General features: G+C 47.2%; 2 protein-coding genes across 5 annotated transcripts in view; one reads left to right on the top strand and one right to left on the bottom strand.

The window, feature by feature from the left end:
- Window positions 1-10,044, top strand: part of LOC133354675 (adenylate kinase isoenzyme 1-like) — a 44,903-nt gene extending 34,859 nt beyond the window's left edge. For 3 of the 4 annotated variants that reach the window (XM_061571717.1, XM_061571718.1, XM_061571720.1), the window contains 6 exons: window positions 1,010-1,052; window positions 5,396-5,434; window positions 6,013-6,176; window positions 7,481-7,597; window positions 7,725-7,916; window positions 9,452-10,044. In XM_061571717.1, the coding sequence (XP_061427701.1) occupies window positions 1,010-1,052; window positions 5,396-5,434; window positions 6,013-6,176; window positions 7,481-7,597; window positions 7,725-7,916; window positions 9,452-9,520 (624 nt within the window). In that variant the 3' untranslated portion in view covers window positions 9,521-10,044. Of the gene's footprint in view, window positions 1-1,009; window positions 1,053-3,298; window positions 4,272-5,395; window positions 5,435-6,012; window positions 6,177-7,480; window positions 7,598-7,724; window positions 7,917-9,451 lie in introns of those variants that run through there. The other variant, XM_061571719.1, reaches the window with a different exon arrangement.
- A 2,936-nt stretch (window positions 10,045-12,980) lies between these two features.
- On the bottom strand, window positions 12,981-25,986 carry LOC133354696 (serotriflin-like). The gene is given in 8 exon segments (XM_061571748.1): window positions 12,981-17,961; window positions 18,514-18,602; window positions 19,530-19,630; window positions 20,036-20,184; window positions 23,973-24,063; window positions 25,243-25,407; window positions 25,409-25,445; window positions 25,976-25,986. Coding segments are annotated over 8 exon segments (768 nt in total). The 3' UTR covers window positions 12,981-17,836.
- Window positions 25,987-26,220: the final 234 nt, after the last annotated feature.

The raw sequence follows: 26,220 nt of genomic DNA, 5'->3' as shown, positions 1-26,220 counted from the left end.
TCGCATGCAGTGCCACCAGAGCCAGAGACGGTGAGCCACAGGCACGGGTGTGGGCGCTCCGTCATCTCGACTAAACTGGTCTTCAGTCTCTGTCTTGGCTTGTCAGCCCAGACGGCTATCGGGGTTGTATAGTGCAGCGTGCTGTATTTAAACACTTCATTGTATAATTCTTATGTTAAATTTGCACTTGAGTCCGTGTCTGGTGCGTGGTTTTTAGTTTTACAAGGCTCTGCAGTGCCAGCCCAATGGAGATTTAGTAATGAACGTGACTCAAACGACCCCTTTGTTTGACTCCCTTTGTGTGGCGCAATCAAGTCATGTGAACGCAAGATGTTAACGTAAGCTAAGACCAACACTAGTTGGTCTAAAAATCCATCAAACAAAAATAAAGTGTTAATTTAAAACAGCTTTCATCTCTTGAGAATGTTTGTTCGGGCAGAATGTTTTTAAATAAACATTTAAATGGCTTCGTGAAATGAGTACATATTACACGCAGCAGAATAGTAATATAATACAATTACATTTCAATAACGGTAATGTATTTTCTTGGAATCCACATCAGGGTACAGTACTGTATGTATCTATGTGGAGAGTACTAACCCATAGAGAATACTGTAGATTTAAAGATAACTCAACACTTTCGTCAATAACATTCCTGTTTGCAATGAAGAACGTCACATATTACTGTATGTACTATTTTCTTTGTTTAGGCCACATAGAGTCATTGACTCGTCTTTCCAGTTCGTTTTTGTCAAGAACGCCACTGCCAACGCAAGCAGTCTCAGTGAGACTGTCTCACCAAATGTGTAGATTTTAAAAGGATCAACTAAGTTCGGACCCAATTCAGTAACACACAGTTGCACAATCTTGATCTTAAGTCTACTGTTGATAAGCACCTGCCGTTGGTAATCGATGAGGCAACGCTGTGGAGTTCTCACCAAAACTCGGTCTAAGGGGCAATCGTTAACCCGGCGTGTCTGTCCGCGTGCCGCTCTCCTCCATGCTCCAGGTTCGGCGGGCGTCCTCTGACAGGGGAGGCATGGACTCTTCAGGTACGGCGCCAGCCACCACAGTTCGTTTTGCTGGTTCACTTTCAGAGTTTTTTACGCTTTTCTGCCTTTTAGTGCAAAACACGCGGATCACTGCAGACGTGTACATGCCCCGGGCACAGGGTGGTCGAAGTTTCACGGAATTGGGGGTATTTCCGACAATGCCGACCAGCATAAAATTGTTGTTAAGTTTCCAACAACACACAAAAAAATGTGTAGAAAGCACACAGTGCATTATGCAAAAAGTTCCATTGTGAGCCTCTTGCCTTCAGTCACCATTAAAATACATTTTAGCAAATGTGACCGACCGACTGAGAGCCAGCAGCAGTGAGACGGTGATGGACAAGTGTGGTGATGGACAACTGTAAACATCTGTCACAGTGTGCATGACAACCACCCCCATTGCACGATTGTACGTATGTATGTTGAACTTATTTCGCACCGTACGTGGTCAACCGTGCTAATCGGCGATACGAGAAAGGACAACAAGCTACAGTAAAACAAAACGCAGTTCTGAAGAAATGAGTTTTAAATCTCGATTTAAAAGTGCATCATTCCCAGGGGCGTTCTAATGGGTGCGGGTGTACCCAAGACGTTGTAGTACATACAGTTACATGCAGTGGCGCACCCAGATGACAAATGTCGGAGGTGTTAGTAAGTATTACTTATTTATAAAGTAAGTGATCTTTGCCAGGGAGGCAGGTGCATGCATGTTGGACTTCTTTTGCACCGTACGTTAGTCAACCGTGCTCATTGGCGGTGTGGGGGAAGCACAGCAGATGAGGACAGCTTTACCTTCTGTCCCCTCCTGGGTGACCTATGGGTACAGGCGTTCAGCCACATCACCCACAATGCACCTGATCCCATCAGATTCCGGCAGCTAAGCAGGCTTGAGGCTGGATAGTGCTTGAATGGGTGACCCCCACCCTGCATAACGCATGTTATAGGCTCCCAGTAAAAACGGAACGTTGATCCAACGTTGCGCATTTACCGGGCTGCAGTGGGACAGCGGTGTGTAGTACAGAAACATCCATCGTGGCGCTGTACTTCAATGCTCTCACACGTAGATTGAAAGCTCATTTTTTTGAACTGCTTTTTGTGTTTAGTTCTCTGTCCTTCCCCGCACCTCCGATTAGCACGGTTGGCTACGTACGGTGCCAAAGAAGTTAAACAGACATACATATATGCTCCTCACCATTATCAACCCACACTGACCAGCGTGGTGAAGTATGGTGAAAGAACCCTCGACTCGCACAGCTTGAGCAGGCCCTGACCAGCAGTGCGCTTGGTTCATGGATCTCATGTGGTCAAGCATCGCAATAAAATGATCGACTCTACCTGTGCGTGTAAAGGTATCCAAACCAAATGCGCAAAGGTGAGAAATATTGTACAGAGGTGTTTAGGAGTGTATTGATACTGGCCAGTTCCATTGCAGCTGTACAGATAAGCACCTTAAATACGACCAACCCTTCACCTACAAACTGGTGTGGCTGATCAATCACCTCAGGCACTAAGCCAACAAATCCAGAGGTCACAGTTTAATTAACAGTTCATCTGCTGCCTGGTGGTGTAATGATCAGTACACATTGGACTGGCAATACAGAGGTCGCCGGTTCAATTCCGTCTCTTGGCCAGCAGTGGAAACCATGGTCACATCCTCTCCCCCGTCTCTGTACACCGAGCAGCAGTATACACGGGGTCTCCAGACTTAGCCAATCGACAGGTTGTAGGGTGGGGTTAAAGTGTGGGTATTTCCATCTCTTCCAAGATGTCTGACCAGCGTGGAAGGGTAGGTAAACAATGCCCTCTTGTATGTTTGTTGAACTTCTATCGCAGCGGACGTAGACATATGTGCTCATCGGAGGTGCAGGGGGAGGACAATAAACTAAACACAAAATTTAGTTCGAGAGAAATTGGTTTTTAATCCAGGTTTAAAAGTGCACAGCTCCAATGGCTCCCGAATGTTGCGCCATACAAATCGCTGTCCTCTTATAGTCACCACCCTCACAGGCCAATAGGGGGCGGCCGTGAGAGTGAGCTGGTGGTGTTGTGGTTCACCCGGGGTCACCCCCACCCCCCCGGGTACCCCGTGACCGAAGGTAGAGACCCCAGACCGCCAAGGGGTGAGGGCTGGGGGCCAACGGTTCATTCCCGAACCTTCCAGACCCTTCTGGAAGGTTCGGGGGAAGGTGTGGTTCGGGGTGGGGTAAGCACCAACTTGTGTATAAAAGCTGGTCCTCTCAACGGGACCGGCAGTGTTCATCTCCTCAAGACCCGAAGACGTCTGAAGACGAGGCCAGCACCCTGGGACCCTCAGCCGAGGCTCTTGTCAGAGCCGGGTTGCAGCGGACCAGCGGTGAGACCCGAACCTTGGCTAGGCCGGGTCAGTCTCGCCTCCCCGAGCCCCCGTAGCGGAGGATCCGTGAGAGCCTGTAGGGCCCGCTAGAGGGGAGGCTGTACCCGCCTTAGGTTATCGGGTAACGGGGCCGTACCCCGTAGTGTTACAGGAGCCATAGGCCTTAGTGTTACGGTTATTGTTATTGTTATCGTTTATCTCAATAACGCGTTGCCTCCAAGAGAGAAGTCTCCCTCCAAGTTATACCCACAACACTAATATTGGTAGGAAGTGCGTTCCAGACGGCCGCAGAAGAGCATCTGAAAGTGAGATGCAATGACCGTCTTTGTTCGATAGCCATCCAAAATCCGCTGCTGCTGCTGCGAGGATAATGACCGGAGTTCGCGTGATGGTTTTTGCTTCTTGCCGAGATCAGCATGGCATTGTGGGGCACTTTGTGCGTCACGAGTGTGACCTCTTGAGGGCTCCCTCTAGTGGAGACCCGCCTGTGGCGTATGGAAGTAATTGCAGGGCTATATCTTTACCTCCTGAAACAAACTAATTTAAGTTCATTGTGTTTAAAGTTTACTTGGAGGTAAATATAATGGTAAAGTCCATGTTCTTGGCCTCCGTAACCCACCAGGTTTCCTTTGCCCCCTCCCCCCAACTAAACGTTGGAAGTGGACTATCCCATTGCTAGGCAATACATGTTTACTGACAGTTACCACCGTGACGACGTTACAGCTGGGATTAGGTCTCAAGAGCGGCCCGTGCAGAGTGAAAGTTTCTAAGTCAACTTACTTGGAGAGAATTACAGTGAGCGATGGGGTGCGGGAATTCAAAGTCTGCAGCGATCTCAAGCGCCGACGGCAGCGAGTCAGTGCGAGGTGAACTGGTTATTGGCTTCAGCTGTCTCTTTGTAAACTTTGTAGAACTTGGGCAGCAGGCCTGGACACCAGCTGATCTGGTCGCCAGCTAATGATGCTGGTCGTAAAAGTTTTGGTCGACGAATTCCACCAGCACCTAACAGTGTTGTCATCCTGTGTGTATTTTGTTCATGAAACTAGAGTGACAGTAATTAGTTGGGAAAGTGTAATTTTTGGTAGGATGGGGATTATTGTGCACCATTAAACAAATAAGAGTGGGGCTACATCAATGACTTCTTTCGTCGACCTTACTAAGGGAACTAAACTAAAATCTACACACACAGAGGGTTTGGCTGTTGGCTCATGCGAGCTAGCTCAAAGCCACGCTGAACTTGAGCCGGCTATGAGCGTGGCCCGAGCCACCACACGCAGGGCTCCTGCTGAGCCAGGCCAAGTCGCCGCTCTCGTGGCTCGATGGAAGCGGCCGAGCGGCTTGAGCCTGAGCTGAGCGATGCCCCCAGGGGTCGGCAACCTGCCGCTCCGGAGCCACGTGCGGCTCTTCAAGGACCGCTTCGTGACGTTATTCACGTTGCATTGCGGCTCTTGATCTGTTGAGGGTTTTTTTATTTACCGAATTCTTAAACAAAGTCTGCTCTTGTTGTGTTGGTTGCTAACGCCTGGCTACTGCCAGAGGCCGTGCCTCGAAAAAACATGACCCTGAGACTTGATAAACGTTTCACAAGTTGATGTCGAATAAACTAAGACTAAAATGTAAACTGCTGATTAAATGAACAGAATTAACATTTTTCTGCAAATTATAAACGCCTCTAAGACTGTGAAGACTAATTTTTGTTTTGTTTTCGGTATGATCCTGTTTGAGAAATGAGCCCAATTTGTGGAAACTCGGTTTCCCAGATGACAATAACGCCCTTAGCTCTGCACAAATAGCAACTTACTTGATGTACTGCTGCCTGCATTACAGTAGAAAATGGGGGTATTATAATAGACATTTAAAGGCAATATTGTTGTTTTGCCATCAACATTATCCCTCTAACGGGCTCTGTGGAATGTTTGTATTACAAATGATATTATTAACAACATTATTTTACAATCATCATTTTATACGGAATATTATTTCATTGCAGATAACAAGCTGAAGAAAAGCAAGATCGTGTTTGTTGTGGGTAAGTGGGATGTTTTTGTCTTTCACGATTTTTTGTCAGAATGTTGGTAAATAATTTAATATACCGAGTTGACTCACGCACCCGAGGGGATGGAGCGGCTGTGATGGTGAAGTTATCATCATTAGCCACGTGCTATCCACTGCTGGATGAAAGTCCATGTTGTGAAGAATATAACAAACCTGTTTCACTGCCTGAAAGGGTAAAACCTATTTGTATTTTTCATCATTTTGGTACTGGCAAAACGTTCTCATAGATGTAGCTGCTCAACAAGAGCTATGGACACCTTTGCTGTTTGCATTGCCTTTTACTGTGCCGCTGGTGAGACGGGGCCATGAAGAAGGATGCCTCTCGTGTCGGCGAATCAGCTTCAAAGACAACGCAGATATTACTAGGGCACGTGACTTCCCCCAAGCGTGTGTGGTTAATGCAGAACCTGAGCCTTGCAATAAGTGTTGTCTATTTGGTGTTTGAACAATTTAAAAACCTCCTGTGTTATTGTCACAAAGGGTAAAAGCCTATATTCTCTTTTTTTCATAACAAAGCAAACTGAAACGTGTTGCACCTCGCCCCTCCCATAGGCGGGCCCGGCTCGGGAAAGGGCACGCAGTGCGAGCGCATCGTGGGGAAGTATGGCTTCACGCACCTCTCCACGGGTGACCTGCTCCGTGCGGAGGTGACGTCCGGGACGGAACGCGGCCAGCGCCTCAACGCCATAATGTCCCGCGGCGAGCTCGTGCCCATGGTGCGAGACACACACACACGCGACACACACATGCGACACACACACACGAGATACACACACACACACGAGACACACACACCCACGCGATACACACACACAGACACACACACACACACGCGACACACACATGAGACACACACACATGCGACACACACACACGAGATACACACACACACACGAGACACACACACACATACACGCGACACACACACACAGACACACACACACGAGACACACACACAAGACACACACACACGAGACACACACGAGACACACACGAGACACAAACACACACAGACATGAGACACACACATGAGACACACACGCGAGAGATACACACACATGAGACACACACGAGACACGCACACAGACACACACACACACGAGACACACGCACACAGACACACACACACACGAGACACACGCACACAGACACACACGCGAGACACACACGCGAGACACACACGCGCATATACAGGGGAGGGGCTGTGGGTGGGGGTTGCCATTTCAGGGCTGCGGCCAGAGGCTCTTAAGTTCTGGGACTTGGGGAAGGGGGAAGGAGGGGAGAGAGGAAAAGAAAGAACTGCCCTTTGTGGGATCCTCTTTTGTGTGAGGCCTGGGGCAAATTGGCAATTGCTACCTAATGTCTCTATGTACAATCCCACGTATCATCTCAAGTATCATCTCCATGTATCATCCCCACTTACCATCTCACGTGTCATCTCACGTATCATCTCCTCCCCCCGTCTGAGCGACTCTGTGCACGAGAACGCTCTTCCTCTCTCCTTCTCGTTCTCTCTTGTGCCACGTGTGCATGACCGCAAGCGATCAGATTCGCGGTTTCATAAGCCGCGCGCCCCCCTGGGGCATTGAGTTCCCATGCTTCCTCCCTCCACCCCCGACTCTCCTCTGCTGTTACTTCCTTAACTGGCGGTTCGGTTTGCGGCATTGTGAAAATCTTACATCAGTTCGTACAGAAATGTTCGTCGGTTGTTTTTTCTCCCTCTTCAACAAACTAAAAAAAGACACACAGCCCTGATACTGTGTGGAGCGGTTTTGGTAGTGATGAATGCCCACTGCATACCTGTCAACCCCTTATCAGTGCCTACCTTATTACAGACCAATTCAGACCTTATTGGTCACCCCTTGCCCTTATAAATCTCAACGTTCATCCTACAAGGGAGACACACAAACAAATAGACATTTTTTTGCACATATTGAAACGACTGTAGGCTGTATGGATCTGAAAACATCTTAATCTTGCCTGGTTGACTGACTCGGCCTAAACTGACATTGTTCTGCAGGAGACGGTTCTGCAGATGCTGAAGGACGCCATGCTCTTCAAGGTGGATTCGGCGAAGGGCTTCCTGATCGACGGGTACCCCCGAGAGCTCAGCCAGGCCGAGGCGTTCGAGAAAAAGGTCAGTGGCGTCGCCACAGCCGGGTTAAGTTTCCTGGGGGGCCCTGGTGCTGTTACAGTTTTGGGGGGGGGGGCTTCTTTGTCTATTCACTGAGAGTAACATTCGATGGCGATCTGCTCACACACAGATCGCCATTCCCAAGTTGGTGCTCTACATCAACGCGTCGTCGGAGACGATGATGGAGAGGCTGATGAATCGCGCCAAGACGAGCGGCCGGGCCGACGACAAGGCCGAGACGTTCAAGGCACGACTGCAGACGTACTACGAGGCCACGGAGCCCGTGGTGCAGCGCTACGATAACAAGGGGCTCGTCAAGAAGGTGCGCCGTGCACTACCCAATGTTCACGCTGCGCGGGAACAAATATTGTGACTTTCTATTTGATTAAGGTCACGGGTGATCCGTCACGGTTTGGATCGGGTATTGATTGCAGGACAAATTAGTTGGTCACGCAGCACTACTGTTGCTGCTGCACTGGCAGTGGTGCACAAGTGCAAATAACCACACAAAAATCAACGCATTTGTCAAGAAAGTGGCCTTAAAAGGTAAATAGTAATAATAGGAGATGTTTTGGTGACCGTTTTTCAAAGCACTTGAGACATCGAAAAGGAATGATTCATGTGCTAGGAAGAAGGGCAATGTTGACCCTTGAATAAATCTCCATTTAAAGTGACAGTGTTATTTGATTGCTGAAAGTGTAAGTGTAAACAAGTGTAAATGTCCAAATGAAGCGAATGAAAATTAGGAGAACGCAAAACATATGGAACAAGTGAGATGGTAAAATTTAAGACAGAAAAATTATTCTGAATCGGCTCGTGATTCAGAATCATGACATTGTCGAACCACCGTGAGAAGGGTGCATCACGACATGCTCACCGTTTGCAGGATGTGTTACAAGTTTATCTCCAGGATAAAGATTCGAATTCTGAAGTTGTATATACTGTACAGTGTTCTGAAAGCCAGTGCAGGCTATGGTAATAAATTTGCATGAAATAAATTAGTCTAATTAAATGCTATTGTATGATTTGTAGGTGCCGAGATGTATATTGTTATTCAAGGATAACATAACAGATTGGAGGTATTCTAGTGTAAAGGTTTATTATCCCTCCAAGATTCCATTCCCATCGTTTAGGATTCTGAGCAACGTTGATGCCATCTCCTGAACCAGCAGATCAGATAGGCCTGACCTGAGAACTCAATTGGAATCCACGCAGTGGCATCATTGCCCCCTGCTGTGGCCACTTGGCAGGATAAGATTATCCCTTTCCATTCCGCTGACGTACGTGTAAATGATCAAAACGTAATTGGAAAATAAACTCAAATAAAATAACTTTATCGGTACCGAAGCTCCGACAAGGTCACGCAGGAGGGCGTGTGGCACAGTTGGGCGCCAGTTATGGTGGAGGGCGGTCGTGCCGCTACGGTTCTCTGCGGGGAGTACGATGTCTTTAAAAACAGCAGCGCTTTCCGAGATTCAGCGGTGAATGAGACTCCGTTCGGCAATTTGCAATGGTCTCGGAACGGGAAAGGGTTCATTGTAAGTCTTCAAGTAGCACCTTTCATATCACAAGGTTCAAGATACTTCACATGAGTTAAGATAAAACAAACATTTACAAAGACAAGTGTTATTAAAACACACCTGAAAAATAATGCAATTAAAATAAAGAAAGAAGGGAAATTACAAAAAACCTGTAAAATAATCAAAAGATACCAGAATAAAGTTCTTCAGGAACCTTCTGTAGAAGAGTCCTGGTAACGAATAGAGATCGTGAAGGATGGTTATTGCAATACATCATATTGGGGCCACCCTGGTGAGCAGCGAAGTGACACGAGGGTGTTTTTTGTTTGCATCGCAGATCAGCGCCGAGGGCACTGCGGACGAAGTGTTCAAGTTGGTCTGCGAAGCTCTGGACTCGTTGAAATGAGCACTGCTGGTCACGGAGCGACTCCAGCCCGCACGCCAATCACTATCGACGCCCCGCCCCCCGGCCCTCCCCCCGCCCCCTGGCCCCTCCCCCCGTAACGCTCGACATCACGTGCTGCTGTTGAGTACGACGCGCGTTTTTGAAATCGATAGCCATCATGTGCACATCTGTGTCATAGAGCTGCGAGTTTAACATTTTTACTGAAATGTTTTGATCGTGCACCTAAAAAAAAAGAATTTTATCTCCCGTAGATGCCAAAATTGTGAAATTGGGATTCCGGACGCTTCGATACGCCTGCCCTTTGTGTTGTGCAGGTTACCACCCGTGATGTGACGCCTCCATGCTGGCAGTGTGTAAGTGCTACTAGGGTGCAGTGTGTTGGTGACAAAGTGCGTCAGTGCCTGGCGGTATTTTATTGTAAATTGGATTATTTCGCAGAGTTTTCTTGCACCAGTGTGAGATAACTTTTAAGAGCTGGAGACTGCATGCTCCATTTATTAATGTAATAAATTATGAAAGGAAAATAGCATTCTGTGTCATTTATTCATACATTGCGACTTCGTCTGTCTTCCAGGCTGTCTGATTCACGTATATGCAGCGAACCAAAATAAGTGGTTTAAATTCACTCCCATGCGGCTATGCGGTTGGACGTGGGACAACATTGTGTGCTGTTTGTACAGTTTGCGCTACTCGGCAGGCTGTGTTGCTTAATGTGCATGCATCATGTATGTTGTTTACCACATAAATAACCCAACCGGTAATGAATACCCATTGTAATGTATATGCAGTCATCGCTCAAGAAGTGCTCACAAGCGATGCCATCATATCTACCCCTCTAAGAAACGAAACATGAGGATTTCTCCACAAATCTGGCTGTCTGCCTGATGATGCCAGTTGTAATTACTGGTGAAACGTCGTACTCAGATTGTAAATGTTGTGGATTTGCTCTCCAACACACCGGCGTGCTGCACTAGTAATGATTTGGCATGTTCTGTTTATGTGACAAACCTTACTGATTGGCTGTGTCTAGTGGTGGCGAGTTTAACGACACATTTATGAGATCTAACCCAAAACAACCTTTATTATGGATGATATTGGTCACAAAAGCCTCCTACTACTACTACGTGTTAAACTATTTTGCTTTGTGCACCCCTCTTTTGGAATGCGTCAACCGCATTTGACGAGGGAAACCTCCTCGTGTCAACTCTTCTCTAACAGGCCCAGAATCATGCCACTTTGAATTATGACAACAAATATTCAGCAAGATTGCGTTACTAAATTAGGTAATGCAGTTTTTTATGAGTTTAGTTTGGTCTGGGTGGCTGTGTGGTAAGAGCCACCAACTCTCAAATGGAAGGTTATGGGGGATCAGCTTGGTTCATCATCTCCGAGTGGTTGATAAAAAAGATGCTACTTTGAGAAAAGTCAAAAATAGTTTTCCTATGAGTAAACGTGTCCCTTTAACTTACAGCAGTGACTCAATACCATACCAATATTTACGGAAGCATTATAATACTCTGACTTAAACACTAAAAACGTATTTTGGGCCCGCAGATCGTAGGACATAAAGGTACGGGGTGATCCATTTGCAGATGCCCCACTCAAGTATCAATACTCACACCAGGTTATGTTGGGCAAAGTGCATCAGCAGAGTGGTAAAATATGTAAATAATGTATTAGGATTGCAGTAAGCAGTGGAAATGGTACACACTTTGAAAACGTTTTAGTGTGGTCTTGGATCCACAGTCCAATGTGGGCAATAAACAATGAAGGACACCACAGTGCGACTGTGACCATGCAAACCAAACTGCGGATCCACCACCACCACAGTGTCGACTGTGACCATGCAAACCAAACTGTGGATCCACCACCACCACAGTGCGACTGTGACCATGCAAACCAAACTGTGGATCCACCACCACCACAGTGCGACTGGAGGAGGGGAAGCCAAACGACACAAACTCTTTCCTGAAGCCCTCTCGTGCCGAGCAGACCTCAACATCGACACTTAACGGCTGGACACGTTGCCATCACGCGCAAGAACAGAATAGCGTGGTCTTAATGATGGTTTCAGCAGTAGCTAGGTATACAACATTAGACATTATTGCACCTATATATTATAAAAACGCAAACATTACAGAAACACTAATAAGGGAGACTCTTTGTATCTTTGCTGCTACAAATTGCAATGTAGCATGTGCCGGTGACCCATATAATGACATCATCACGCCTGGTATGCCACAGCCAAAGTATGCACTCATCCTGCCGATAAACAATAGTAACTGCGGTGCGCCACCACATCGCTTGTGCCAGGCTAGGTACACCTTGAGACCGTCACGTGAAGTGTCAAATTCCCACTGCTGGCAGATCACCGGACAGACCCAGGTGCTATGGGTTGACTAATGTGCCCGGCTATGTGCATGAAGTCAGGGGACACACCCAGGTGCTGTGGGTTGGCTGAGATGACCGGCAGATGCACCATGGCACTGGTAAACACCCATTTACAGACGGCCACACACGTTTATTAATGTGTCAGCAACAACGATATTTCTCGGGCAATGGACTTGGATTTGGGTCTGTAATGCAGCACTGTGGGAGCAGCGGGGCTTGGTGGATCGGACATGTTGCAAGACGCCCTTACCGTGGGTATCGAGGTGCCCTACCGTGGCTTGCCAGCAGAATGCGGTAGAGTGTGGACTGATCGCACCTGCCCCTCCTGGAAGAGATTAAGCGTTGCTCCTTTACAGGTGCGGATTTTCTTCAGGATGCTCCGGTTTGCACCCACATGTATAAACGCTCACTGATTAGCTAAAACATCTCAAAATATAGAGAGCTGCAGAGCATTTGTTGGCACCAGCTCAACGCCTGGCAGCCTTCCTGCTTGTCTGTGGTCACGCAACGATTGTGAGATGCAGTAATCTATAAGTCGTTCAGCCGGCATATCGTAGCGTGAGATCTGGGGTGCATGGATGGTCGAGGGGTCAGCACACTCACCCTGCACCCAGCGTTCATACGTTTAAGTCCAGGCGCAGCTCCCTGGTGATGCGACATTAGAACTGGGTCGCTCAGCTGATTATAAGTCGGTTAATTGACCAAAAATTGTAGTTGGCGTTTTGCTGTGGTCAATCACCTTGGGCCACATTTAAAAATCGCCACATTAAAAAATGGCGGCTGCCCCCACATCCTGCCTCGTGAAGGTAGGAAACCCCCGAGAGCATGGCAAGCTCCACCCATCACTTCCCGTCCAGCGGCACAGGTGGGAACACAGGTGAACACAGGTGAGACCTCCCCCCCCCCCAACTGTCCCTTTTCAGTGGAAATTTTACCTAAAAAACTTTAAAGCCCAGAGATTCGTTTTTTGTGCCGCAATGTCTACGTGCAATGTGAAGCTAATTTCACCAGTGCACCGTAAAAAATAAGTTCACAAATATGACAACCAGAAATACAACGTGAGGCACAGTGATACTTAAAATGATTTATTTAATGTTTGAGTATACAAAACATATCTTCCATCATTAAGCAAAAGGTGTACAATCACGTCCCAACCCTCAGCATTCTCTTGTTAACGCTGACGCCATGCCTGGGGAAACAGCCTCGCACTGCGAAGGGACACCTCCATCCTCGTGTTTGCAAATTCCACTCCCAATGACCCCCGTTCAATCCACATTCCTGTTGACTGCAGATTGACAGAGGCGTTCTGCCTCTTGGATACAAGTGGCCTGATGGACTCAAGTTTGTCGTCAGTGGTGGTGCGTGTCCAGACATTATTTGTGGTATCCCTTTTATAATATAACGAACGCCTCGTGAGCAGACAGAAAACATGCAGACGATGCATAGAGATGTCGTGAGATGGCAGAAGATACGATGTAGACAAGCTAGATGACAGAGATTCATTTACGTTTCATGTGAATGCGCTTGTTGTGTTTAATAGGATTTGAATTTGATGTTCTCTTAATGTTCCTGGGAGCGTTCGAGCGGCGCGGTTGTGTTGCTGCCTCGTGCCGCCACTTGTTGGGGCGCCGCGGCATCGCACCCCCTGAGGACGGAACAGTCCGAATGGCGACACCCACGCGCGCATCATCGACATGCGGGCTCGTGTGGGTGCTGCACACGCGTGGCACGTCCCACTCGGACTGTTCCATGTCGCCAAGGGGTGAACATTGGCCCAGAGGAAACCGATGCCTCTGCGCACTGAGGTCATCCGGCACTGTGGAGGCAGGGGCAGGTGGAACATGCGAGCTTGTCGGTGAGACTCCCGACCCGCGGGGCTCTGAGGTGACCCGGACCGTGTCAGGATGGCACGGAAGTCGCTGACCTCTCTGCGTGGCTTTTTGGGCGTCATCCCCTCGTGTTGGTTTCCGTTAGGCACACACCGGTTACCGGTTACACAGGCACACACCGGTTACCGGTTACACAGGCACACTCCGGTTACACTCTGAAATACTCAATGAGGAATTGTCCAAAGATCCCAAACGAGACCCTCCCGAAAAAGACCGTTTTCCAAGATAAACAAAGAATACCATTACAATGTAAGGTATGGTGTACCACACGCAAATTATTATAATCATCCTATAATACAACATTAACCAAGAGTAGTGGATTCATATATTCAACTGTGTCACGGCGAGACCACGTGAACCCGGCCACTGCTAGGGCTCACCCCTCTTGTGAACGAACGACTCCGCAGCGACGCCCCTCGCCTTACGAGCACAGTAGCACGTGTTGGTATAAAGCAGCGCAGGCGGGGGGCGTGCCGCTGTGGAGCAGTCCATGATTAAGACGAGTCCCTGCACCCAGCCGCGTACCATCAACCTCAGTTACACAGCACGTTGTCGTAAAAGTATCACCCAAAATCAGCGACGTAGCGACGTATTGATCGATGCGTATTTACCAACACGACCGGTTGAAGCGGGTGCTGCCAATTTTTTAAAACGCCTTTCCCGATTTTTCAAAGCGAAAATGGTGAAATTCTGCCTCCCAGCAGCTTACACGTGATATGATTGGTTCGCTTTGAATATCGGAAACAAAGGGGTTTAAAACTGGAAGCCGACCACTATGGTTCAGTAGGGTTGGTAACTAAGTTCAATCTATTTTCGATATAACTAAAATACATTATAAACTATTCCATGAATTCTAGTTTACCACTTTTATACATGCACAAGGTATATTGTTATACTGATTAAAATATCCAATGCGTAACCATGATATTGGTGAACATGACCGATTTGTTTCCGCGTTTTTAAACCTCGCCAGTTAATTCCAATTGTGTATTTCTTGTCACGAGATGGAGATACAGTATATCCAATCAGAACTCTCAGCTCGCAGTGCACGATTACCTTTGTGTGAGAGCCTTGTCGGACGACATCACAAAACTACTTGTGGAGTCAAGTTATTCCTGCTCGAGGGGAACACATGTTACATTTGTCACGTGGCAATCAGAACACTGTTCTAACGTTCAAGACTAAAGTCGGGCAGATGAAGTAAATGTCAATGTCTTCTTGGTTCTTTCGGTAAAGTCTCGTAGAAGGGAAGTAATAAAATAATAAAAAATAAAACATATTTTATTACTTCCCTTCTACGTGACTTTACCGAAAGAACCAAGAAGATGAATCCCTGCAGTCACAAAAGCTTTAAATCGAAATTTAAATGTCAATGGTTAATGTGATGGGTTTTTGTGAGCAGTCATTGGCGACTTACTGAGACCATAAACTCACTAAACTTGAGAATCTCGGTTTAAGCACAGGTTGGTGGAACTTGGATTCAAACCCATGCTCTCAGTGGTTCTGTCTCGGTGTCTCTGGCACGGACATGAAGCCCTCTGAGTCACATGGCCGCCTGCTGCATCCATGGTGTTAAGGCGAACTGCGTGGACACTGAAAACGCTCCACACGCCTTTCGTATTGAGTCACCATCAGCGCCGAGAGAAGAGCCGCGTGCATTGTGGGGTAGAACCAATCAATGTGGTGTGTTGATTCATTTAGACTCTCCGGATGCGACAAGAGCAGCGCAAGGTGCATTCAAGCGTTATCATCGGCAGCGCAATTGTGTGCACGCTTATTGACGGAACATTCTGATTCAAGTGTGAATTAAATCAAAGGCCCTTTGCAAGAGTAATGCCGTAAACGCTGTGCATGTATAGAGAGTAAACATTTTAACATAAGCCCATGGACTGAAAAGGACAGCATGTTCCCCATTCATAGAAAAACTCTTTTAAAAAATATACAATACCCCCCAATGCATATTCTACTACTGCAACTGCAGTACAGTACAATACATGCCTTTTAAAACTATTTATTTAAACACTATTTAAGAAATAAAAAGCCATAAAAAGTTAGCAATGAAACCCACTGCGAATTGCCTCCAAGACGGACAATGCAGCGTGCAACAACGACGACGATGAGAGAGATGGATAAGGGCTGCCTGCTCGCTTCACCAACATCGCGAGCGCTGCACTGACCTCGATGTATGTATGAATGGACCGCAATGATCGGAGGTGACAACGGCTAAATGCCGAACCCAAACATGACCCTGGCTCTGTAACGACAGCGCTGCGTGGTTTTAAAATGAGACTCAGGGCAAACCGCACGGCCTTACCAAACTCGGATCATCCCTCCACACCAATTAAGGCTATTATGGTCAAAGCATAACCCACTGTGTTGTTCTTCCCTCTCACCTCAGCTCTGCTTAGCTTCCGGGATCTGATGACATTAGGTGCATTCCAGGTGATTTTATCTTAGGATAAATTAAATTCAGAGCACAAGGGTATCCTGGTGAGGCTAGGGATCCTATTAACTATTTTAATCAAGCCAATGTGTTGAGTTTGTTGTCCTTCCCCGCACCTCCAATTAGCAAGGTTGGCTATGTATGGTACGAAAGAAGTTCAACAACACGTATACGTACACCACCCAATTTAGAAATGTTGCGCACATTGGTCTTATATTGTAGATGGTATGTTTCAGCCATTGTTAAAAGTCAAAATAATCCTTTGTAATTAGTGCGCTATGAACTTAGCGACATGAGTTTGATTGCTGGTCATGCCACTGACCAGTGCGGTGAAGTATGGTTAATCAACCCACAAGACAGGCGTCGCGTGGAGGAGTCCTTGATAGGCAGGTCACCGGGTTCAGAGCACAGCGCACTACCCACTGCGCTACAATTCCACCCGCTACAATTCCACCCAAGTATAATTATATATCGGCCTAATTTGTAGTAAATTTACATTTTGGAGATTTTTTCACGTGCAAGGAAAGCACATGACACTTTCTCCGAAGCTGTGCAATGCAGAGAGATTGTGATTTTGATTGCATTTGTGACACTGGCTCGAGAGGCAGAGCTGTCGCCTGAGCAGGCAGCACTGCTCCCAGGATGATGACTAACTGGAGACATGAGGCTCAGCCCGTCACGCAGCATGTTCGCACCTCCTCCGCGTGACATTTCGCTATCCCTTACACAGCACGTGCCAGCACATCAGAAGATGCAGGTGGCGGTGGCAGGGGGGGGGGGGTGCCCAGGTTTTACCCCACCAAGGAAAATCCTCGTTATAACGTATTTAATTATAACGGAACTGACAGTCACTGGCACGAGTGGATGTTGAATTCTGCCTGGTGCTTCACACCAGCTGGAGTGGAGATCAAACCTGGCGCGTCTAACGAGCCGACCTCCACACCACTAGCGTGCTTTCGATGCCTTCTCAAGAAAGCTGGACATTGAAATCTGTTTGCAAGGTTCTTTAGATCACACCAGATGGAGTATGAGAATAATGAATCCACATTGCGATTTGCCAGCATACGTGCACTGATCAGTTCGCGCCAAATATGAATTCAACTTCACAAAGGACGGAAAGGATGAACGTGAGCACATATTTTTTAATGCTACCAGCGCAGGGTTTCACGGTTGTGCTATTTCGCGTGTTTTAGTCGGGGGAGGCGCGGGGGATTGTATCGTGTGTTGTTCGGAGCTTCTTCAATTCAATTCCCGAGGGCGCTGCCACCAGCACACGGAGTGAAATGTCGGACATCGTTCCGAACAACACGCGGTACGGCCAGAAGGTGCGGCGGAGAGCTCGATCTGTGGCATGAATGAATCAGTACAATGTCTATATTGGAGAAATCCGATAAGCTATGAACATCTTTTTCTCACAGATGTGCAGAATGTGTCTGCCAGGCCAGTCAAGTAGGCAGAGCCACCCTCTCCAAAAGAGCAGTGCCACTTACAGCTCAGCCATTGATCAAATAAAGTTAAAAAAGAAGAGAGATTGTCGGAAGTGAGTACTGTATCTAGTCGAGGCCTGGAGTCTGGTAAATGTTCGAGCCTTCATTAAATCCGTCCTTCGCAGTTGCAGCTGGCAGGGCAGTTCTTTAGAACGACGGCGTTCTTGCACGTGTACTGTGCCACCATCGACGCGCAATTGGCGTAGCCGTTCTTGTACTTGCACGGGTTGTCTGTGGGGCACACGCGCGCAGACGCACACAACTCAGACTGAAATCCTCCATCCAGCTTTTTACGAACTGTTTGGGGCAAATGCAGTTAGCGAGCACCTATTACGGGCGGCAAGGCGCGCGAGGAGGTGGTGTGCCCGGCACCACCGATGTTTGCACGCCGCACAAGGTACCCGGCTAAGGCTGAGTCGAACTAGGGGAGGCCCAAGGCCGGTTCAGATATTTGATGTGTTTGGGAATTAAACTCAGGTCATTGGTGCGTACTGAATGAACTCTGTGCTTTGGCAAAATGTCCCCAATTCACCCAAACACTGGACTCCTATTTACCAAACACGATGTTCAACAACGATGTTTCCATATACATCTATCGAGAACAATCGTGTTTTATACAACTCAAAAAGACATGTACAAATACTCTACAGCAGGGAATTGTATGATTTGAGATGAGATGTGATGCAAAAGCATCTAAGCAAGCGCCTTGTACATACAACTCCTTACAATCCGTATCCTTGGGTGTGCGTGTCGAGACGAGGGCTCGCCCGTGTGTCTACTCACTGCACAGGTTATTGACGCAGTTCTTGGGGCAGGAGGCGCAGCGGGTGCCCAGGTCGTAGGGCCTGTTGATGCGGGTGTTCAGGTTCCCCCTGCCATGTAAGGTCACAGGTTTGTACGTCAGTAACGATCGCGACTCGGCCATCATTAACACGGCACATTGCGCTGATCATGGTGGTGGTAGAGGTAGTTGTAATTGGCGGTGGTGGTGTTGGTGGTATCGGTAGTTGTAATGCTAACAATGGTCGTCAGAGTTGTAGATGCATTATTTCTCGTCATACACAAATATTACCACAAGCAAAAAACAAGCAAATTAATAAATAAAAAGTAAATTATTAAAATAGTAATAATGTCCAATAGGCTACATATGCAAAATAGGCCTCGGAATAATAATACTAATAATGTGAAATGCGCCAGGCAGTATTTGCGCTCTCTGGGAGAGAGAGAGAGAACGACTCAGAAGCACGAGGAGACAGACGAGGAGTGCTGGGACACAGCAGCAGCAGCCGTCATGTGGTGAGCTTGCACCACATTCCTCCAAGCTCTGCGGTCCACCTAACATTAAGGTGTTATCGTCCAATTAATGAGTGTTTATGCATGTGGAGGAAATACTCTACAGTATTCCATACAGAAGTCACTGGTGGAGTCCTGTACCGCCTTATCCTGGTGAGCCAGGGTATGGCATCTCGACGAGTAATGGTAATGAATTAACGTTACGCATACCTGTGCAGCACTGGGTGATCGTAGCGTATGGGTGGAAGGCCAAACAAGGTGACCTTGGGTCCTGAGGGTCACTGAGCGTTGTGGTAAGTCACGTAGCAGGTGGTGTAGACGTTGAGTGGTTGACTAACAGGCCTTGAACAACCGTATGTCAGATGCGTTTAGTCCGGCAGTGTAGTGGTTGTGATGATGATGTCGACAATGCCAGTGATGCCAGTGATGATAACTTCCAGTGGCTGAGCGTGAACATGGTTTGAAGAGAACGTAGGGCACGTGAGCGTGTGCGGAGAGAGACTCACATGGGGCAGTAGTGGCACACGTAGAGGTACTTGGGCACGCCCGGGTTATTTGGGCAGTAGTTGACTGCGCAGCCAAGCTGGAAGGAGTTGTACCAAACCAGCTGCACAACACACAGAGACATGCCGATTATAGAACTCCCTCCCCTGGCAAACAGGAGGTCGTGGGTTCGATCCCGACCCTGATGCCTGCTGTATATTTCGAGTTTGCGTATCTCTCTCCCTGTAGTCGTGTGGATTTTTCTCTGGATCCTCCAAGTTTCCCTCCACGTTTCCCTCCACATTGAGAATCAATGTCACGCGTTTAGAGTAATTTGGCTGTCAATTTCCACACGATAATCCACTCCGATGAACTATCATTTATTACCAGGTCGCTTCTGAAAAAGAGCTATACAGCTCAGTGGGCCTTACTTGGAAAATGTAAAATAGTTTAGTTGTATAGTTACATTTAGCTTTATTTGTGGCTGCGTCAATTCCTCCTCCCGTGGCTCGCATGGGCAAGGCCTCACCTGGGTGTAGTGGCCGACGGCTCCGGGCGTCTTGGCTCCCACGTTGTACTGGAAGCCGGGCGAGGTCACCTCGTTGTACCAGTCGCGGATGGCGTAGTTCCACGTGAAGGGCGCGCTCGACATGAAGATGTTCTCTCCGCACGTCCACTCTGCCGGTGAGACACGGGGCGGTGGAGGGGGGGGGGGGTCACACCGTGTTGTCCAAACTGCTCAATTCAAGAAACGTGTTAACTCTGAACGAGCACACCAGCCAGAGGGCTCAGTGGTGGAGCTTGCGACAAGCGCGTAAGTAAAATGTCTCGTTGGGGATTGACTCGGCACATCATCCGATTTTATTTCACGGTTAACAGGAAGGAATAGGACAGCAGATAGTAGGAGTTTTGCGGACCCGACAGCTGCCACGGATTATACGAATCGCGGGTATTAGGGCTGTGGAGTTCTGTATGGCAGTCAACTCAAACTGTGTGAGTTAAACGGTAGCTGGCATGGTGGTAGCACGCCTGTAATTCAGAGTTTTGGAGGCTGGGTTGGTGGAACAAACAGATTTCTGCTGGGAATTATCATTATTCTGGGCTGCGTGTTGGCCAGCAGATGGCAGTGGGTTTCTGACCTGTTTATGAAAACTTGAGTGTGCTCCTTTCATGCGAGGGTATACTCAAGGCACTTCTGAATTCCTCCCAGCTACGTATGCTAAACCCACGTGAAACAAATGGCCAAATATCTCAATGCAGGACCCTTCTAAACAACGTGATCAAGTGAGGCCGTCCTAGGTTAATAACAATGGTTAAGTAAAACCACATCCTGTGTTACTCTGCGCTTCTTACAAACTGAAATATCTGTCCATGAAATGAAGAACAAAAGTTTCCAAATGTCAAAATGAGGATAGTTTGATTTTTTATTCCAAAACCAATAGTGAAGATTCCACATTCTGATGACAGTGAGTTATCGTTCCACGGACCTATTCATATCACCGTAGCAACTGGTACTTATTTTACCGACCTCATTGCAATGATGATGATAATGATGAGTCAGGCTTGAGATATGAACCTTATGGCGGGACCCCGTGGGTCCCGAATAAACGGAAGTAAAAATCGTAATTAATTTATTTATTTTTGGCGACTCCCACCGCGCACACAAACGCCGCGACCCGCCTGGCGCGGATCGTTCCGTCGTCGTGTCCAAGCGCAGCGGCAGAAGCAGCGGCGAGGACGAATGTGCTCAAGAGCTGAACAAGCGAATGCTGCACTCCACGCTCGGGTATGGGCAGAGTCATAAGTCTTATCCAAAACTGCTCAAACTGCCTAGACGACTTAAGTCCTTTATTTGTCATCACGGGATGCATAATGCAGTGAAACTGCTCTCTTATCTGCATTATTATTTGTGACCTACCAATGTCTGCAGTCAGGATCAATCGATGACAATCCTATTGCCTGCAGATAATTAACAGATTAGATGCTTTGCACCGTTAATTCCTCCTGTTTGATAATACGTCTCTTGTCCGTATGCATCTGTGCAGATAGGTTTGTTTTGCGGTTAAGCCGTAGTCCCCACATACCGCTCGTATCAATGCGGATAAGAGGAGCGGCGACCCACTACTCTGTAGAGTAACATTGGTATAAAAGCTTGTTACAATATGAACAGCGCATTGAAAGCGCGTACTATTTTATGTACTGTTTACAAAGTATGTTCACAAATCCACACTGAGACACACGATGATTGACAGAGGGGTGTAAATTATTTTTTCGATAGTGTATTTAAATAGAGGTACTGCAGGTAAGTAGTTTTACGTTTTAAAGGCATAGTTTAACAAGACATCACTTGCCACCATCCTTCAAACTCATTGGTAAAAAAGAGCAAAGTTTTTGTTTACATTACAATTTAATGCTTATGCGAGAGACAGGGGCTTATGGGACCCCGGGGTCCCGCCATGAGGTTCATATGACCACAACAATTCATGACTGGGGGCTCTTCTGTACCAGCAACTAACTGTGCTCTTTCACAGTTCTATATATACATGTCTGTATCTCTATCATCTTAAGCTGGAAATATGTGCCAAAAGAAAACAATAGAGGGAAGGGACTTTTAACAGGGGCTTTGAAGCAAAGCAACGATCTTTGTACCGGTATCTGCACCTGCCACACGATGTTTCTAACCCCGTGTCTGAACGGAGCCTTCAATCCGGCTGAGGGATTTTGTTGCAGAGACATTGCTCATGAGATTTTTTTTACAAATTCAGGCTTCTTAGAAAACCATTGTAAATTATTTTGAGCTGGCACAAGTAAGAAGGAGATGCACACACACGCCAGACATAAGCACACTCGATGAACCGAGCTCAAAGAAGTTAGACAGGTACATCTTACCGCTTACAGGGTTTACACTGGGATAGTGAGAAATAATAGCTGCTTGGATCACAAAACGCACAATTGTCTCTGAATTTATTTTTACGCGTATTTATCATTCTCTGATGATGGCAGAAGTTAAGGCCCTGTGCAGAAATTACCCACATCCTCGTGAACAATGTCGTTTCCTGTCACCACAGAAGTTGTATTTATATGTTTTTTTATCCTTTGGTTAAGTCTCCAAATAATGATATTAAGATCAAAATAATTAACAATAGAACCTGGTTTACATTTTGACCATCCGGCCAAAACATATCGCCTTAGCGATTATTGCCCTAATCGTTGGTCGTGCATACATCGGCACATTTTTTCCATGAGTGGAACCAAAGACAAACTGTGAAAAATGTAAATATCCCCCAACGCTACACATTTTAGTGCAATAAAACTGGAAAGGTGAAGCCCTGCAATTGCCGTGCTCACGACACTACTATTTACTACTATTTAAACAGTAATACTATTTAAACATTTACTACTATTTAAACAGTATTTAAACTACTTTTTTTATTTTACCAGGCAAGATCCACTGAGCTTTATAGATATTTTTCAGAGGCGACTTGGCCACAAATGATAGCTCAACAAAGTGGCTCATAATGCGGACATTAATAGCAGCAGCCAGATATTCTAAACTCGTGATGTTGATTCTTGGGGGAAGGCCTCCTCCACCAGAGGCAGCTACAGAGAGCCCCTCTAGAGGGCATTTGTGCCAACTCTTGCACGCCGGCCAGACATCATGGAAGACGTGGTGGAAGTACCCACACTTTACCCCACCAAACGCGACCTGCCGATCGACTCACTGTGGTGGTGTAACCATTAATACTGCTAGGTGGACAGACGGAGGACGGGGGTGAGAGGGCATATTTCAGAAACTTGTCCCATTGTTTCAACTGCTGTGCCGGGAGATGGAACCGATGACCCCTGTATTGCAAGTCCACTGTGCCCACCATTAAACCACGGCACCTTATTTGGTGACGCTGCTGCTGTGCTGGCAGATGTGCACAAACAACAACAACACATCCGTCTATAACACTGTGGCCTTAAAAAGATAAATATATAATTGCCCTCCTTCATAGCATGATTGTATAGTTTTACTTTAAAAGCCCAAGTTTTGTTGACGAACGTGTTACGTTTCTTTCTTTATGCAAATACAAAAACAACTCACCGGATTGTTGTCGCCTACACGTAGGCTATGACCGCGGTGGCGAGATATTAACTACCTCGCCTGGTGCTACAGGACGTCCTGGGTTCGATCCCGATCCCGATCCTGACCCTGACGCCTGTATATTTTGCATGTTCTCCCCACATTGAGAATCAACACGCGTTCATAGTATTTTGTTGTTATAAATATCCACATGATAAGCCACTTTGTTGAGCTATCATTTGTGGCCAGGTCGCTTCTGAACAATAGCGATATAGCTCAGTGGACCTTGCCTGGTAAAATAAAAAATGGTTCATAGTTTTTCTATTTTTATACTTTGACGCAATTGCTCGTAAGCCAGCCCCACGAGAGAGGGGGGGGGGCAGCGCTGTGCGAGGCTTACGTGTCGTTTTGCGTCTGGCGTCCGGGCTGTGGCCGAAGGTGCAGTTGTTAGCCCAGGACAGGGCGTTCAGGTACACTTCCTTTTTCCACATCTGCCGGAAAGAAATACGGATTTGAGTTACTCAGCTGTTTAAGGACTTCCAGAGCTTAGTTCCCCACCAAATATGTTGTTGCGGGTGGCTGCTCAGACTGGAGTAGGGACGTGACGAGCAGCCAAGGTCAAAGTGAGAGGTAAGGTGGATGTGGTGAAAATATTATTTCCAGGTCGCTGACCCAGACAGAGCCAACTGAAATTAAGCCCTGAGTAAATCTGCCTCTCAAGGCGTGGTACAAAATGCACAGGACGTAACCAAATCAACATGGAAATTACGGGGGAAAGGCAAGACATCTGATAATGCCAATAAATAGTAGTAGAATTTTTCATTGTTTTAATTACCCGGTGAGGGGATAAATGCATTTGTGAGAGTGAGCATGATAGAGTTAGTCAGCGATGCAATGAAACGGTGTTTGAGTGAGCAACTGTTCGAAAGAGCGAGTGCATGAGTGAATGTATGAGTCATTATGCAATTGAGATGCAGATGAGTGAGACAGAGAATGAGTTACGAAATATTAAATGATTGATCATTGAGTGAGTCATTGTATGGTTAGAGTGAGTGATTTGTTAAATAAGTGAGTGAGCGGGTAAGTGAAACACCTAATGATTTAGGGATTAGTCAGTGACCAGGTGAATCAATGAGACGTTAAGTGCGAGCATGAATGAGTTAGTAAGTCATTGCATAAGTCACAGCGTGAATCATTGAACGAGCGAGTGAGCAAGTGAATCACTAAGTCATTTAGTGAGTCAGTGAGTGAGTGAATTACTGAGTCATTAAATGCACGCATGAGTGAATGAGCCATTAAGTGAGTGAGACACTGATTGATGAATAATTGAGTGAGCAAATCTACAGATTAGGTAGAACTTCTTTTGCACCGTACGTAGCCAACCACGCTAGTTGGAGGATGCGGGGGAAGGACAACAAACTAAACACAAACTAGCAGTTCTAAAGAAATTAGTTTTCAATCTATATTTAAAAGTGCATAGCTCCAGTGGCTTCCTAAGATTGTGAGTTTTGTAGCTATTGAGAGCTACTGAGCCAGTGAGAGGGCAAGTGAATCACCGAACCATTCAATGATTGAACGACTCTTCGAGTGACTGTCAATCACCGAGCACACGAAGCATGCGAGACGGCGAGTGAGCGAGCCAGAGAAGCATGCTCCCACGCCGCGCTCACCATCTGCAGCATGTTGCCCGCCGAGGGGGTGACGTTGCGGCGCAGGTCGTTGTGCAGGTCCACGATGGCCGTCTGCACGGAGCCGTGCACCGTCTTGAGACTCCTCCAGTCGTTGACCAGCTCCCAGGCGGCCGCGCCCTCGGGCAGCGACGCGGGCAGCAGCACCAGCCAGCAGCAAGGCGGCCGCCACGGAGGTCGCGGGGCTGCGTGAGACGGAGTGGGGGGCCCGCACACAGCAGCAGCAGCAGCACGGTCACCACCCTCTCCTGGCTGCCGCAGGACATCTGCGACCCTTCCTGGAGGTTGAATCTATGGGACCTTTTTTGCCAATATTAAAGGATGAAAACTAACAATAGGTTTTACCCTTTCTGGCGATAACACAGGAGCTGTCAAGATGTTGAAACATCAACTGGATACCAAGTCTGCATTAACCACACGTACTTATGGAAAAACATGCAAACAAACATGCTCTGGTAATTTCTGTATTGGCTTTGAAACTAATTGGCCTACACCAGAGACAGCCTTGCTTATGGCATTGTCTCACCGGTATCAGACCAGAGAACGCTCTATAAATGCTATGATATGTGCATGGCGTTGTACTGTTCCCCTGTCGGCGTTCCCTGGTCTTCCTGTAGATTGATTAACCGAGTGGTTTTGGGGAACCCGTGAGTGTGAAAATTCCACTGCCGATGTAGCGGAGACGACCACTGCCCGATGCCTGTCGCTACCGTACGAAGTCTCCATCGCGGCGCCGTTCACACCGATCCGTAGTCACTGCTAGGTTCGGCCCACGCGGTAATTTTATGCCTAAAATTCTTGTCATTCACCCTCCACCTCCTAACAATGTATAGACGAATGTTGAAATTATTTCGCACCGTACGTAGCCAACCGTGCTAAAACAAGATTGTTGCATTTACAAAGATGCTATTTATACGTGCCAACATGTTGCTCAGACTTTAGAATTTCTTGAGGCTGACC

Source organism: Lethenteron reissneri, chromosome 48, assembly GCF_015708825.2.
Source record: "Lethenteron reissneri isolate LAM-NWPU_2019-01 chromosome 48, ASM1570882v1, whole genome shotgun sequence".
Classification (NCBI taxonomy): domain Eukaryota; kingdom Metazoa; phylum Chordata; class Hyperoartia; order Petromyzontiformes; family Petromyzontidae; genus Lethenteron; species Lethenteron reissneri.
Note: the sequence above shows the minus strand (reverse complement) of the source record. Positions and strands in the feature narration are given on the sequence as shown.